Consider the following 17723-nt stretch of genomic DNA (forward strand, 5'->3'; position numbering starts at 1 on the left):
TTGAACGTATATTTGTTTAGAAAACACGTTGTGCGACATGTGGGTGGAGAACTTATTATAGGTTACAAAACACTAATGTCGATGGGTAAATTTTCTGCACACTTGGATGTCTGAGTCTGTTCTGTTAAAAATATAAGTCTTTTAGCTTTGTCGCTCGAACTTTCATGCTTGCGAATGTAAATGTGAACACGATACTGGAACCAGTGGGCAAATGTTGGTTGAATGATCACAACTTAAACTAGACACCAAATGGGGTAACCATTTTGGACCAGTCAAAGTAAAATATTGGGTGTTAGAACCAATTTTAAGTTATAGCAAAGCTAAACTTGGACAAGAGTTTATCACAAAAGACAAACCTGTAAAATAAATATTTTCCTTAAGTACAGTGTTAGAGGCACATGTTTCAGATCGGTGTTTTTTTATGCCCCCGGTAGTGTGGCATATAGCAGTTGAACTGTCCATCAGTATGTGTGTATGTCCGTCCGTCCGAAAAAAAACAACTAACGTTGGCCATAACTTTTGTATTATTGAAGATAGAAACTTGATATTTGGCATGCATGTGTATCTCATGAAGCTGCACATTTTGAGTGGTGGAAGTTCAAGGTCAAGGTTATCCTTCAAGGTCAAAATAAAATAAAATTCAAAGCGGCGTTCTCATGAAGCTGCACATTTTGAGTGGTGGAAGTTCAAGGTCAAGGTCATCCTTCAAGGTCAAAGGTAAAAAGACAACATTTTTATTTATTTATTTCAAAGCGGCGCAATAGGGGGCATTGTGTTTCTGACGAACACATCTCTTTTTTCTTCAAATTCCCAATCTGAAAAAAATATATATTTGACAAAACACTGTCATATAGCAGTGGCACTGCCAATCTGCCTGACTGCCAGTCTAGCTATCTTTCCAGTCTGAGCCATACTTTTGCTACATATTGATTGATTTTGAAAAAAAACTTTGCATAAATACAAACCATCATAGGACATGTAGGATGTAAATTTACACGTCTTGTCAAGTATAAGATTAGTCCAAATAATTAGAGGTAATCTACCAATTACCATTGATGTAAAGCCATCTCATATTTATAGGAGTAGTAAAGGGTAACAGTTACACTTAGAGATCAAAGGTTACATTGGCTGTAAAGCAGATTGACAATTCCTGTCTCTGCCATAACTTTGACATGTATGGATGGATTTAAAATATTTTTCACAAATGTAAAGCATTATGGCAATCATTGCTCCCTCTTGTTTCTTTAAAAAGTGGGAATAATGCATGTGCATAAAATATCGTCCCAGATTTGCCTGTTCAGACAGTCTGCACAGGCTAATCAGGGACGACACTTTCTGCTTTTACGAAATTGTTTGTTTAAAGGAAGCCTCTTTTCAACAAAAATCAAGTTTAAGCGAAAAGTGTCATCCCTGATATGCCTGTGCAGACTGTCTGTGCTGGCTGATCTGGGACAATACTGTAATACCCTGTATCCGAATACTATACACGTCCGAAATATGTACACTTAAGAATGCCTTACCTGTTTAACTTTAATAATCCAAATTTTCCTTGTTGTTATCTGGTTTAACAACCATTATCAAATGTTTGTTAAATCCAGTTAATGCTTTCTCCATTATTGAATATCCATTACTTGTAATTTGAATCGCCAGCATTGAATCGAACGCGGGTTAAATGTTCCAAAATGTCCGCCATTTGCAATGTCGAAGGTTATGACATAGCAAGTTAATTCTACGCGAATAAGTTATATCTTATCGAAGAAATGTGTTTTCCCAATGTTTATGTGTAGTATTATGACCTGTTAACTGTTTTATTGTTACAATGTTACTTATACAGTTAGTAGTCCTGTCAGATATTAATGCTGGTGGGGAACTATTTCAAGTATTTTCGCGCAATGCTTTCGCATTGCTTTCACTATGTGTTAGATGAAATATTATTATTATGATTGAGAAATGTAATGAAAGCATTGTATAGTTATGCATAATATTTTCTGAGCTTTTTATTGATGTAATGCTTTCTTGTTAGACTTGCAATGCTGTTAATGCAAATGTTGTTAATGTTGCTTAAACCGTTTTACATAGTTAAATACTTTCATGAAAGTCTGGCTCTGATTGGTCGCCAGCAACGCCCAGCCTCAGCAACTGCTTATAAATAGAGCTGTGGTTGATGATGGAGTCAGTCGTAACTCACTAGTCAGTAGTGACTTGACCCAGAATAGTCGCTCATTACTTAACAACCCATTTAAGATGTCAAAAGCCAACAAAGGTAAACACTAACATATACGACTCACTTACCTACGTTTAATCTACATCTGTACGTCATAGTTCTGACTAGTTCTAACTGACATTTTGCATCTGCATTAAATACTATTTAGAATAACTATAAAGAGTGACGACTGATTTCATCGCTTTATTTAATCTGAACTGCTGTTCAAATAGTTAATATCATACTTGTTGTTTAATTAACCACTCATAGTACTGTTTATATGGCAAACGTTAAGCTTCTGCCCTAATAAATAAATAGTTACAGAAACCATCCTGACTTCTTTTTAATGCGTTTGAGTTCTGAATAAATAAAATGCAACATCATCGATACCGCTCGGCTTACAATTTTGGTGTCAGAAGTGGGATACGGATAGATTTTTAGCATCTGTCCACGGCTCACACCTTGCTTTTTTTTTCACTGTCATATAATAAGTGAACAACAGTAATTAAATAATAGTTTATTGACAATAAGATTAATAACCTTCTGGTCTCTCAAGACACAATACAATTTTTTATCATGGCCTCTTCGCCAGATCCCGATATATCTTTTGATATTCAACGCACACATGGGTCCGCACACGAGGAGTCTTTACTAAGGGAAAATGATATTAATGAATGTAGACCGATATTTCGACGTGAATGCAGGGGTGATCAACCAATAATCACGGGCATCGTGCATGAAAGCACTCCGTATACCGGAAGTGTAGAGACCCGCGACGCGTCAAATAACAACAGGCCCGCAGCGCAACAGAACGCCCCCTATACCAGAGACACTCCCGTCACATATCAAAATGATAGACGATTTGGGCACGGCGACAATGTTCCACACGCCTACATGTCATCACCACACCACATGCACGTTAAACCAGACACTTACGAAGGCTCTGGCCCCTTTGAGTCTTACGTGTCACACTTTGAGGACTGCGCTGAATTGAGTGGGTGGGACATGCGAACTAAAGTGTTGATGCTTTCCTCCAGTTTACGTGGCACTGCCAGAACGTACTACATGTCTCTCCCAGAACAGGAACGCCGCGATTACCGCATATTGTCTTCACGACTTAACAATAGATTTGGCACCGCAGGAAAACATCAATATATGTGGTTAACAAAATTCGAGGAACGCAGGCGTGTGAAGGACGAGAGCATTTCGTCGCTAGCACATGATATACGTCAGCTCGCACAAAAAGCATACAGTGAATTTGATCACCGCTCACAAGAGCAGTTAGCGTTACACCAACTGTACAAGCTGATCCCCAATGACATGAAATGCAGATGCATTGACCGTAACTGCACTAACATAATTGAGGCCGTAGCCGTCATTGAGCGCTACGAGTCCATCCTCGGAACGTCAACAACTAATATTAGGGCATGCAATGTTGACACTAGTGTCGAATCGGCGTTAAAACAAATAACCGATAGACTTAGCAACCTCGAGTCCCGCAACTCTCCACAATCAGTACCAAAGAAGTGTTATGGGTGCAATTCTACTGAACACTTCTGGAAATCGTGCCCACAAAACATGAATCACACAAGATGCCAAAGCCCACATTTTAGACACCCATCTGGTCGACCACAGCCGCAGTCTAGACCACAGAACAATCATATGAACATGTCATATAACACCAACCGATCGCACTACGGGGGTCCATATCCGCATGTTCATCAACACGGACGGCAACAGAATGCCCAACCGCCACAAGAATACGTGAATGAGCGACTGCTACATGCAAATCGTTCGCGCAATGAAGACCGACAAGACTCCAACGTCCCGAGCACCAACACCATTGATACCCACACTTACACAAGGAATGCCACTCCCAACGACCAGGAAAACTAGTTGCCGTCGGCTCCATGGGCCAGGAGTCGACGAAGTCATTTCGACGGCCTAAAGATAATATTCCTTCCGATGATGTGCACACTGCAAGATCGGGATTTCAATTCAACAAACTTGACAACGGATTTTACCTGACGACTCATGTTGGGTCGGTGGAAATCAACTTTTTAATAGATTGTGGTGCTACAACTTCTCTCTTGTCTGAGAAAAGCTTAAAGAAATTTGATCCTAAGAACATTTTTCACGTCCGTCCCCAATTAAACGAGCTTAAGACAGTAAACGGTGAGGCCATGAGAGTTGTTGGAAATGTTGATCTATTAGTTCCTATAGGAAACGAGTGTTTTGATGTGTCATTTGTGGTCTGTGACATAGAGGCTGATGGGATATTAGGTCAAGATTTTCTGAGGGCTAATGTTGATAGCATCAACTACAAACGTTCATGTCTCATGATGGGTGGTGATGTAGTACCATTGTGGACTGGTGGTCAGGCTTTGCATATCTGTAGAGTGGAATTACAGCAAACAGTTGAGATTCCTGCGAACAGCACGATGATGGTTCCTATTAAAATTCCACAAAAAGAGCATTTATCCGAGCTTGGTTTGGTTGAACCATCTTTTCATTTGATGGCTACAAAAGAGATAAGCTTGATGGGTGGTGTTGTGAGCATCTCTTCTGATCCAGTAATGACTGTACTTAACTATGGCCATTCATCTGTCAGACTGTATAAAAATACAAACCTGGGGACATGTGAGTCTTATTTTGAACCTCCTATGCAGCCTATTGAGAGGGTTGCCTGTGTCCAAGAACAACATAATGAAGAATTTTTGCCAGACCATCTTGTTGACCTCTATGAGAGGAGCTCTCAGCACTTAAATGATCAGGAAAAATCCGAATTTGTTGATCTTCTGTGTAAATATCAAAACGTATTTTCTCAGTCATCAGAGGATATTGGCCTCACTAATCTGGTCAAGCATAGAATTAACACAGGTGATGCCGTCCCAATCAGACAACCACCTAGGCGTCTTCCTTTTGGCAAGAGGGCCATAGAAAAACAAGAAATTGAGACAATGCTTGACAGAGGCGTCATTGAACAATCCTCTAGCCCATGGGCATCGCCTATCGTATTGGTCACAAAGAAAGATGGCAGTTGTAGGTTCTGTGTTGACTATCGCAAACTCAATGAAGTCACCATAAAGGATGCCTATCCTCTACCTCGTGTTGACGACTGCATTGATGCCCTCTCTGGTTCTCGTTTCTTCTCCTCATTAGATCTTAACTCATGATATTGGCAGGTGGCTATGGATGAGAAAGATAAAGAGAAAACTGCTTTCACAACCACAATGGGATTGTATCAATTTACATTAATGTCGTTTGGTCTGGTAAATGCCCCGGCTACTTTTGAGCGCCTCATGGAAAATGTTCTGAGGGGTTTGCAATGGGTTGAATGCTTATTGTATATGGACGATATCATTGTCCCATCCAAGTCAGTCCATCAGGGCCTTGAGCGACTGGAAAAAATCTTTCAACGGCTCAAAAATGCAGGCTTGAAATGTAAACCCTCAAAATGTATCTTTTTTCAGAAGCAAGTTAAATTTCTTGGGCACTTAGTTTCGGAAGAAGGTGTTGCCACCGATCCAGCAAAGATATCAGCTGTGAGAGATTGGTCAACTCCAAGAAATGTCAAGGAGGTCAAATCTTTTCTTGGACTATGCTCATACTACCGTCGATTTGTGTCTGGTTTTGCACAAATTGCAAAGCCCCTGCATAAAATATCTGACAAGGGTACTGCTTTTCATTGGACTGAGGAATGCGAGCGTGCTTTTCAGCACCTCAAAACCTCACTGACGACATCACCCATTCTCGGATATCCAGTCCATGACGCCCCGTTTGTCCTCGACACTGACGCAAGTGACTTTGCAACGGGTGCTGTCTTGTCACAACTGCAAAATGACAAGGAGGTTGTGATTGCCTATCACAGCAAAAGCCTCAACATACATGAGCAACAGTACTGTGTGACTCGAAAAGAACTTCTTGCTGTATTAAACGCCTTCAACGCCTTTCATCATTTTCTCTATGGGCAGTCTGTTCTTGTAAGGACTGACAATGCAGCTGTGTCTTGGATGCGCAACCTAAAACAGCCAACAGGTCAGGTCGCCAGATGGTTACAGATCTTGGGAACATACGATTTCACTGTTGTACATCGGCCCGGGACACAACATAGGAATGCAGATGCCTTGTCACGAGCTCCATGCAGTAGGTGTGCCAAACAACAAGGGATCACGGAGACTTTCACACATGAAAACTTGATAAATGACGACACGCCATGTGGAGAAGAAACATCTCCAGTGGTTAACACTGACACTGTGCGAATGATCACAAGAAGTCAGAATGATCCATTGATTGTCTTCAAACAGACATCCTACCCAGTTCAACAGTGGTCCTTGGGTGATATCAATTCACAACAAAAGTTAGATCCTTCGCTGCTCTTCATAATACAGTCACTAGAAAGGTCATCTATCCGCCCTTCTTGGCAACAAATCTCAACTCAGAGTGAGTGTGTCAAAAGTCTCTGGCGAATGTGGGACCGGCTTTCTATCACTGATGGATGTCTAATGCGTTCTTGGTTTGAGAAGAACAAATCTTCACGCCAGGTCATTGTACCTGCAATAAGGCGCCAGGAGTTGATGAGGTACATGCACGACATTCCTTCCTCAGCACATTTGGGTACTGACAAGATGCTTGATAAACTCCGCCAGACTTTTTATTGGCCTGGTATGACTACCGATGTGGAAAAATATAGCAGTCAATGTCACAGCTGTGGCGCCCGAAAACCACCTAAGCCAAAGAAGGCTCCACTTGGTTCTCAGCCTGTCCTCGCCCCTCTAGAAAGAGTCGCTCTTGACATTCTAGGTCCTCTGCCTCACAGCGAAAAAGGCAACACGTATGTTCTAGTGATCTCTGATTTGTTCACTCATTGGACAGAGGCCATAGCCATCCCGGATCAGCTTGCTGAAACAGTAGCAAAAACGTTTGTGAATAATTTTGTCAGCAGATTTGGTGTCCCATTACAAATTCACACAGACAGAGGCACAAACTTTGTGTCCAAATTATTTGCAGAAATGTGCAAGTTACTTCAAATGCATCACACTTTTTCAACTCCTATGCATCCACAGTCAAATGCTTCAGTGGAAAGATTCAATCGCACACTAGGGACCATGCTTAGCATGTATTGTCAAACAAATCAAAAACTATGGGATGAGTATTTGCCTCAAGTTATGATGGCTTACAGATCAAGTACCCATAAAACAACTGGTCAAACCCCAAACAAAATGGTTTATGGAAGGGATGTCGTATTACCTGTTCAGGCATTCATCGGTCTTCCACCGCAAGACTCGGGCAACACTGACTTGGAGGCCACAGATGACTACGTGAAAGAGCTTCGTGAGCAGCTTGAAGAAATCCACTCGCTTGCTCGGGTCAGCCTGAAACAGAAACAAGAGTATCGGAAACGCCATTATGACCTTACAGCCAAGAGTAGAGCTTTCAAAACAGGTGATGCTGTATGGGTTCATGACACCTCTCGGAAACCTGGAGTCTGTACTAAACTGGGAGCTAATTGGAAGGGCCCATACATGATAGTCAAAAGGATAGATGACCTCGTTTATCTAATCAAGTCTTCTGCCAGCGGACCAATTAAGTCAATTCACATTGACCGTCTAACGGCATACAAGTGCACAAACCTACCAAGTTGGTTAATTGACCAAAGAAAAACACAATAGATGTTCACATGACAACCAAGAATTATTATAATATTATTTATTAGCACAATCAGGCCTCTTTAACAGTTTTAAACCACAATATTTAATCCATAATCCATGTTTACAAATGACTGATGTTCATCATAGATGCATACAACATATCCTTATATCCAGGAACTCTTTAAAGTTGTTAGAGATGAGTCGATCTAAACTCTAATGTATTTTCATTGAATATTGTGTGTTGTTGATTCCTGTAGGAGAATAATTTTTTTATGCTTGTGTAAAGTTACCTGATAGTCCGGACGACAATTCAGTGGCCTGATCAACCACAGGAGATTTGTCTTAAGTTTTGTACGAGGCTTTTCATTTTTGCAATGAGATTGCGTAGACGTGAGGTCCGCAATGCGTTTTATTTCCTGGAATCAACAATAGATAGAAAACAATGTTAATACAAGATCTGGGGTTTAAGAACAGATTTTTTTTATTATAAGGAAAGAGTCCTCTGGATGGATACAATAAAGCTAGGAAAGATTTTAAAACAGGGATAGTTGTACATAACAGCATTCATATTTAATGGCGATGGATTCAGTTGTTTTTGTTTAATACAAACAATTTAGGATTAAAATTTGGTAGTCTATTATTTACATATAAATATATAACAATGTTATGTTGGTATCATATATCACACTACAGGCAACACCATATTAGAAACCTTGAATGTTTTGTATATTGCAGGCAAGACCATCCACAAATGTAGTTACTGCTACGAAATATTTACTTGTCACCGGGATGTGGTGCACCACACCATCAAAGCGCACCAGTCCTGCGAATTGCTGTGTCCATGGTGCATTAAGGCTGAGCATCTCTTCCGTTATCCCGCGGATCTCAGCAGGCATACCCAACATCAGCATCTTGAAGTCTACCACTCCTTGCCCCCACGAACCCTGACAGCAGCCAACTGTTTCTACTTCTCCAAGGTGCCAGCACAGTACATGGAACTTTTTGTTGCTGTGTCTGTATTCACGTCCCTAGAAGCCCAGTTCGCCATGAAGAGTGTTGCCCAGTGGTGCACTGGTCGCACCCCTGGGGCCTCACATTGGATGACAGGTTGGCAGCTTGCCAAGTCCACCTCCACCAGTCCCCAGATTTCATCATCATCAGTGATCGCCTCTTCATCTCAGAAAACCACTGACCACTCCAAGACTCCTTCGTCCACCACTTTACCACTGTCCTTCCCCCTCATCTTGAAATCTATCGACATTTCGAATGGGGCCGTCAAGATTTTCGTTTCGTCGGAAACCCACCTCTATCAGGTCAGGCTGCTTCAGCAGGCTCGTAGTAGACCCGAGGTGATAGGGAGAATTGTGACCCTCTCCGCTACAACCGTAGAAATGTTTATCGCCCCACCTGCTGCAAAGTTTGAATTGTGTCCTGATGACGAAGCACGGAAACACATCTCCAAACTGCTTGCCATCGACGCAAATGATCTAACCACAGTCCGTCAGATGCCCTACACATTGAAGAGGTCCCTCCCAATCCATACAACCCACATAGCCAAGAAGATTTGTGCCAGTCCACTGCCGCCTTCTCACCCACCTACACATCCATCGAAGACCCCATCCATCACCCCTATTCCGCAACCTGTCTCACCTGTTTCAGATCGTAGTCAATCATCAACATCATCCTTGCATGATCTGAAAACACCATCACCTTGTTCTCTAGGATCTCCTTCACCAATCGACCTTGAGAATACTACCCCTTCAACAAATGTCCATGCAGCCTCCAGCACTCACACAACTACAACAGACTCCAGTACAACTGCTGCTGCGACCATTCCCCAAGTATCTCCGTTGTTTTACAGTCCACCTCCAGACTGCAGTACTCCCTTACTCTACGTCCCATCATCATGTGCAACGCCAAGTTATCATCCTACAACGATGACATCCTTCAGGCCCGTACAAGCAAGAGTCCGCTTCGCACCACCAACTGTTCCTTCCTCTCCTTCAGCCCCCATCTACATCCCCACTCCTAAAAATAACGACCTGCAACAAATGGCTCGAAGCCTCTTGTCTACTGGAAATATGCCAGTCCTCCCTCCAGCACCCAGAGAATGGAGTCTGGTCCCTGATGAAAGCATTCATCTGACCCCCTGTCTATCGTGGCCACCAAAGAATTGGACATCATTTTCACCAGAAGAAAAGGGTGTCCTCACTGAGTATGCTGCTGGTGCGCTGGAAATGGCAAGCGGAATTCACCCGATCCAGCGCCAAGTCCTTTTGTATAAATACAGCTATCTTTCACTGACTGGAGCCATGATTCCTCCAAACAAGGACACACAAATGATTTTCTTCAACTTCAAAACAGTTCGGGACATTGCTCTTGGGATAAGTACCTTCCCAAAGGAATTCCAGAAGCAGTTTCTTGAATGTCTTCAACCTTTAAGTCCTGTGGACATGGTGAAGTTTGCTGCCGTCCCATTGAGGCTAACGTCTGAATAAAACCATTATGTTACCTTGCTGCCCTGATTCCGATGTCCTGCTACCTTGCTGCCCTGATTCCGATGTCCTGTTACCTTGCTGCCCTGATTCCGATGTCCTGTTACCTTGCTGCCCTGATTCCGATGTCCTGCTACCTTGCTGCCCTGATTCCGATGTCCTGTTACCTTGCTGCCCTGATTTTGATGTCCTGTTGCCTTGCTGCCCTGATTCCGATGTCCTGCTACCTTGCTGCCCTGATTCCGATGTCCTGTTACCTTGCTGCCCTGATTTTGATGTCCTGTTGCCTTGCTGCCCTGATTCCGATGTCCTGCTACCTTGCTGCCCTGATTCCGATGTCCTGTTACCTTGCTGCCCTGATTTTGATGTCCTGTTGCCTTGCTGCCCTGATTCCGATGTCCTGTTACCTTGCTGCCCTGATTCCGATGTCCTGTTACCTTGCTGCCCTGATTTTGATGTCCTGCTACCTTGCTGCCCTGATTCCGATGTCCTGTTGCCTTGCTGCCCTGACAGTTAACCGACGCCCTGCCAAAGACCCTGATGCCCTGTTGCTGTCCTGATGCTCTGTTCCTGCCTTCTGACGTTTCGTTCCAATCCTGCCTGTGATCTCTGATGCCATGTGCCAGTTTGCTGATGCCTCGCGAACTGACATTTCAAAATTGATTAATTATTTGCATAGACATTATTGTGTGTGAGTTTAAAGTATGAGCTCATACTATATTGTAAGAATGGTAATTGATTAAATGTTTATGTGTAATTAAGTGTTTTAAAATAATATTTTGAGATATTCTGTTTTCAATAAATAACTTTTATTGACTTTTTTTTTTTTTTGTTAAAGAACGTAACCTTTAATTGGGTAAAACAAATACATTTACGTGATACTAGTTCTTGCATAATTGTTCTTGAGTCTGCAAACTAGGGTGAGCTTCATAAACTGTGTCTGAAATCAAAGTACTGAGAAGACTTGATTGTACCTGAAACAGAAATGTAGTGTTATTTATGCATTGTTATTAATGTGTTAATTGTTCAGTAATTGTTATTCTTTCATTTCAAATTTGTATATATCTGTAAGTTTAAATTTTTACTTCAAACTTCAGGAGAAGTTTATGTCTTTAAGGTGGGGGAAGTGTAACACCCTGTATCCGAATACTATACACGTCCGAAATATGTACACTTAAGAATGCCTTACCTGTTTAACTTTAATAATCCAAATTTTCCTTGTTGTTATCTGGTTTAACAACCATTATCAAATGTTTGTTAAATCCAGTTAATGCTTTCTCCATTATTGAATATCCATTACTTGTAATTTGAATCGCCAGCATTGAATCGAACGCGGGTTAAATGTTCCAAAATGTCCGCCATTTGCAATGTCGAAGGTTATGACATAGCAAGTTAATTCTACGCGAATAAGTTATATCTTATCGAAGAAATGTGTTTTCCCAATGTTTATGTGTAGTATTATGACCTGTTAACTGTTTTATTGTTACAATGTTACTTATACAGTTAGTAGTCCTGTCAGATATTAATGCTGGTGGGGAACTATTTCAAGTATTTTCGCGCAATGCTTTCGCATTGCTTTCACTATGTGTTAGATGAAATATTATTATTATGATTGAGAAATGTAATGAAAGCATTGTATAGTTATGCATAATATTTTCTGAGCTTTTTATTGATGTAATGCTTTCTTGTTAGACTTGCAATGCTGTTAATGCAAATGTTGTTAATGTTGCTTAAACCGTTTTACATAGTTAAATACTTTCATGAAAGTCTGGCTCTGATTGGTCGCCAGCAACGCCCAGCCTCAGCAACTGCTTATAAATAGAGCTGTGGTTGATGATGGAGTCAGTCGTAACTCACTAGTCAGTAGTGACTTGACCCAGAATAGTCGCTCATTACTTAACAACCCATTTAAGATGTCAAAAGCCAACAAAGGTAAACACTAACATATACGACTCACTTACCTACGTTTAATCTACATCTGTACGTCATAGTTCTGACTAGTTCTAACTGACATTTTGCATCTGCATTAAATACTATTTAGAATAACTATAAAGAGTGACGACTGATTTCATCGCTTTATTTAATCTGAACTGCTGTTCAAATAGTTAATATCATACTTGTTGTTTAATTAACCACTCATAGTACTGTTTATATGGCAAACGTTAAGCTTCTGCCCTAATAAATAAATAGTTACAGAAACCATCCTGACTTCTTTTTAATGCGTTTGAGTTCTGAATAAATAAAATGCAACATCATCGATACCGCTCGGCTTACAATACTATACGCACATGCATTAATTCCAGTTTTCCAAGAAAGAACTTATACAAACATTCATTTTGCTTACCAGAACAATGGATGCCCTAACAGAGAGCCTTGCTACCAGTTTCTCTGTGAGCACAGAGCCCAACAGTACCGATGCTCCCCACCCCAGGTTTGCAGAGTACAAGAAGAAAGCCAGCAACTCAGACCAGGAATCTCGAAGGAAAAACATACTTGATCAACAGAAAAGGTATGGAATTGTTTAATTTAAACCTATTTATTTCAGCTCGATTTCATCAAAAGTCTAATGCTTATGAAAACACTCTTAAGTCTGTTTCCTGGGATGAACCAGTACTTGGAGTGTGAATGCTCCAACAGTGGAGATCGAACCCTCAACCTCCTGGTCGCAAGGCTGACATCATATCTACTATATCTAGACCATGCCAACATAATGGAATTGTTTGAAAGTGCCAACAAATCCTGATTCATGTAAAGAAGTATGAAGAATGCATGCATTTTTTCAGGTTATGTATATGAAAAGCAATATATTCTTAGTATTTGGAATATTTGAGAATGTGCATATTGCACTGATAAAAGGCTTTGAACAGCAATGTTCACTCAGGCAAAGAAGTAGTTGGTAAATGTAGCAAAAAACTAAAAAAAAAAGGGGTGTAATTTATCCATGTGCATAAAGTTTTGTCCCAGATTAGCCTGTGTAGTGTGCACAGGCTAATCAGTGACGACACATTCGTCCTACACTTGATTTTTGTGAAGAAGAGACTTCTTTAAAACTCAAAAATACCAAAAAAAGCAGAATAGGTCTTCCCTGATAAGCCTGTGCAGACTGCAGTCTAATCAGTGCCCAAACTGTATGCACATGCATTAGACGACATTTTCCTTAAGGGAGGCTCAAATATTTTCAGTCGGAGGTTTGACTTTGCGAACCATGCACGGCGCCTGCTGGAGGATGACTGGCAGGACTCGGACGACCTCGATGATGATGATGGAGAGGCCATGGAGGCCGAAGACTCACAGAAACAGAGGACTTACAGACCTGGCAGATACTACAGGAACCAGGTGCCATGTTTGTTTATTTGAGCCAGTTTAGGAAAACTGTGGTAAATGTATTTACGTAAAGTGCCATCCCAGATTAGCCTGTGCAGTCTGCAAAGTCATATCAAGCACAACACTTTCCGGTTTTTGGGCATTTTTTGTTGAAGGGAAGTCCCTTCTTTACAAAAATCCAGTTTAAAAGGAAAGTTTTGTCCCTGATTAGCCTGTGCAGACTGCACAGGCTAATCTGGGATGACACTTAAAGCACATGAATTAAGCCCAGTTTTCCCAGACCACTGCATGATTGCACAATATTGTTCATAACCATTGACATGTTTGTCTTTTTTATTTGTAAATATAAACATGTAAAATATTATGATTTTATTTTTATAACGCTTCATTGCACAACAGGTGCAACTGCATTCATCACTATTTAAAGTGTGCTACTTGTTTGAACTATTTTCTCGTAAGAACATTTGACGTCATAATTTCCCTCATTTATTAGCACATTTTGTACCTCTGGCCCAGATTTACTTTTTGTTTACTTGGGATTAGGGTGTGTGTGTGTGGGGGGGGGGGGGGTTGCAATAAAATTGCATTATTGGACAGTGTCCTAATAACAGTGTTTTCTATCACTAAATATCAGTCAGGTATTATCGGTCATTGCCGTATAATAAAATGCTTTTACATTTTTAGTTGCTCTTAAAAATTCATTTATCTTAGTATGCAATCGTTCAAAATGTGAAATGCAACAAATGATCTTAATTCAGAACAGTTTATTATGTTCAATATTTTTAGGTTAATGCTACAATGTAAATTGCTAATCTTTGAACTTGGGGATGGAGTAACTTTATGTAAAACCAAATCAAACCTTACAAATGAGTTTAATTCATTTCAAACATATCTGTTAATATGAATACTTTACAATTTGGCATTTACAAATACATGCCCATTGATCACAGGCTTCCTGAAAAGGCCGGTCCTCCGGTCTTGTCCGGCAAAATTTTTTACGGTCCGGCGAAGTTTCTAATATCGCCGGTCCTTGTGACAGGCAAAAAAATGACTTAATACCGAAAAGTCATACTAGGCAAAAGAACGATAACACCCAATTAGAATAACTCTTTTCGTTAGTTTCGAGCTTTTTTGTAATTAAGAACACTATCGCGTCACTAGTTCTTAGGAGTGCTCTCCCTTTGTTTTGTTTTTTTGAGAACGTCAATTTGATTGGTCCGATTATTACCATCTATCCATTTACAAAGGTTGTAACAAAAAACTACACATGGAAAAAATGCTTATACAAATGATCGAAATTGTCAAATTTGAAGTTGTCATCATCATATGTAAGCAATGTTTTGCTTTATGTATCGTCGGAACGCATAAAATAACACGGAAATGTGCTTATATCAGTGTAATATCACATTATCATTTTATTTTTGATAATATAAAACAGATAGTTTGGTAAAAGATTGATATTGTACGGAGAATATATAAGAGTATATTTTGTACAAGTTTACTACATAATTACATATTATATTGAATGAATCACATATTTTAAAATTACAGTGTGTTACATTTGCATAAGAACACATAATGATTTGATGTTATATGTTCCAAAATCAATTACTTATAGTTGTCCAATACTTATACACAGGCTGCACATTGCAATAAATATGAGTTAAACTTTACTAAATTCTTCAGTTATAAACTCGCGCTGTTCGGACAGGTGAATTTTTGTCCGGACAGGCAAACTTTTCCAGCAGCCTGTCCTGTTGACAGACACCTTTTGGGACTTTTCAGGAAGCCTGTGATCAATACAATTAGACAAGAAACATTATACACAGGAATACCTGGAAATCGTTGGAATATTGGTGAGGAGGCCCTTAATATTTTTAGGACATTGCCTATAGGGAATATTTTTGTTTATCTTCATGTTTGGACATCAAAAAAGTTTAAACTTTCTTAGAATTTATAAATAATTACAGTTATCAGTGAATTTTTTGCCCAAAATTACAGCCACTTACAGGCTACTTCCCAATTGCAAAAAGTAGTTTTTACCCAAAAATCTGACCATAATTTCCCTAAAAAAGATGCAGAACTTTTCCATATAAACTTAGTAATTAGTTTAATGAGTTTATTATACAGGTATATAATTATGTAACTCTGTATAACATACATTTTAAAATACTGTTATTTATAATCATATTCATAATATTTCATTGTTCTCCATTGCATGGTTTATCCTGCTATTTTTCCTAATCCAAAATGCACAGGCTGTACAATATAAAGCCAAAAAAAAAATTACTGGTTATTTAATTGGGGTAATTTTTGGTTGACTAGATATTACCATTTCCTCTTGATACGGCTTGATTTAACACTTGGATACTGACATAGATGGTGCTGTGACATTGCCAAGCCCCCATATCGACCTTGATCCTGATTTGACTTGCAATAATTCAAACAATCATTTAAGTGTCGCCCTGGGAAAATGGGGCTTAATGCATGTAGGTATACATGTAATATCATCCCATGTTAGCTTTTGCAGTCGCTACCTTTCCAACAGCACCGGCTAATCTGGGAAGACACTTTACACGCATGAATTTAACCTAGTTTTCTAAGAACTTGACTCAAATTATGTATGTTGTCACGTTTCCCTGTAGTGCAGCTCTGTTGTGGTTGTCATGTTTCCCTGTAGTTCAGCTCTGTTTCATGTTTGTTCTCAGCTGATGCTGTCCGAGTGGTTGGTAGAGGTGCCTGAGAATTTTGAGGAGGACTGGCTCATGGTGGCCTGTCCCTGGGGAAAGAGATGCCTTGTGGTAGCTGCATATGTGAGTATACCCCCCTGTCAGTAATGCTCCGGGTAAAGGGGCATATAGCAGTTGCACTGTCAGTTTGTCAGTCTGTCTGTCTGGCATCAATTTTGGGAGTTTTCTTCACCTGAACTCTTTCAGATATTCACCTGATTTTTGGCGCAAGTCTACATATATGACTTACAGATCAAGTACGAGTTTCGTTCTGGTCCATTGCTTTTTGACAGGCCTTGGACCTAATAAATTTTCTTTAAAATAACAATTGTCTGGATTTGTTGCTTGTTTTTTGTTCTTACTTTTGCTGTGCTGCAATAAATAAATATAACATGTCTATTGTTTAAAAAAAAACAAACACACAATATTATTAGAAAACTTATCTTCCCCCCCTCCCCTTAGAAGAAGGCAGCATATACTAGTAGCAGTTAATCTGTCTGTGCGTTTGTGCGGAACGTCCTGTCTTTGCTGTAACTTTACTATAAAGTCACGGATTTTGGAATTACTTGAAGCAAATGTCAGCCATTGTAAGATGACATGTCATGTAACAAATGTCTCCTTACCTCAAAAGTCAAGATCACACTAAGACGTCAAAGGTCAAATTTACCATAGAAATTTGTGTCTTTGCTATTAATTTGCCATTTATTGAAGAAGTGAATTTCTTTAAACGGAAAATTCAATAAGCTGAAAGTGTTGTCCCTGATAAGCCTATGTGGTTGCACAGGCTTATCTAGAGACAACACTTTTATGTACATGCATTAAGTCCCATTTCCCCAGAGAGTGGATCATATTATTAGTTGAGTTTTATTGCAGGGTACCACCACAGCTTACGGCAGGAACGGTTACCGTGTCAACTCCTTCCCCTCTCACCTACCTGGGGGCAACCGGCAGCAAAAAGACAAATACAGAGGTAGACTTCTTGTTTTCTTTCATCGCAAAATGATAATGTGTTTCTTGCTATGTCAATTTTAATGGTGAAGAAAGTTGTACCCTTGTAATAAACACTCTGTATATACCACAGATAATTCCATTCTGGACTGTATAATCCACAGATAATTCCATTCTGGGCTGTGTATACCACAGAAAATGTCATTGTGGACTGTATATTCTACAGATAATGCCATTCTGGACTGTAAACATGTATTCCTCAGATAATGCCATTCTGGACTATATATTCCTCAGATAATGCCATTCTGGACTGTATATTCCACAGATAATGCCATTCTGGACTGTATATTCCACAGATAATGCCATTCTGGAC

The 17723-nt window shown here is 40.0% G+C and overlaps 2 protein-coding genes across 4 annotated transcripts in view; both read left to right on the forward strand.

The window, feature by feature from the left end:
• LOC127875954 (uncharacterized) overlaps positions 1–17723 on the forward strand; it is a 44084-nt gene that overhangs the window by 247 nt on the left and 26114 nt on the right. The window contains exons 1-5 of one of the 3 annotated variants that reach the window (XM_052420722.1): positions 257–277; positions 12697–12858; positions 13532–13685; positions 16382–16486; positions 17276–17372. In XM_052420722.1, coding sequence (XP_052276682.1) covers positions 12701–12858; positions 13532–13685; positions 16382–16486; positions 17276–17372 — 514 coding nt within the window. In that variant the 5' untranslated portion in view covers positions 257–277; positions 12697–12700. Of the gene's footprint in view, positions 1–256; positions 278–12696; positions 12859–13531; positions 13686–15429; positions 15530–16381; positions 16487–17275; positions 17373–17723 lie in introns of those variants that run through there. The other 2 variants (XM_052420723.1, XM_052420724.1) reach the window with 2 other exon arrangements.
• Positions 8847–12551, forward strand: LOC127875955 (uncharacterized). The gene is made up of 2 exons (XM_052420725.1): positions 8847–10366; positions 10427–12551. Exon 1 carries the CDS (start codon positions 8847–8849, stop codon positions 10350–10352), a length of 1506 nt encoding a protein of 501 aa, XP_052276685.1. The 3' UTR covers positions 10353–10366; positions 10427–12551.

Source organism: Dreissena polymorpha, chromosome 4 (assembly GCF_020536995.1).
Source record: "Dreissena polymorpha isolate Duluth1 chromosome 4, UMN_Dpol_1.0, whole genome shotgun sequence".
NCBI classification, from domain to species: domain Eukaryota; kingdom Metazoa; phylum Mollusca; class Bivalvia; order Myida; family Dreissenidae; genus Dreissena; species Dreissena polymorpha.

What these genes read in the sequence shown, in the direction of transcription:
- LOC127875955 (XM_052420725.1), top strand. Translation starts at nt 8,847, where the DNA reads ATGGAACTTTTTGTTGCTGTGTCTGTATTCACGTCCCTAGAAGCCCAG.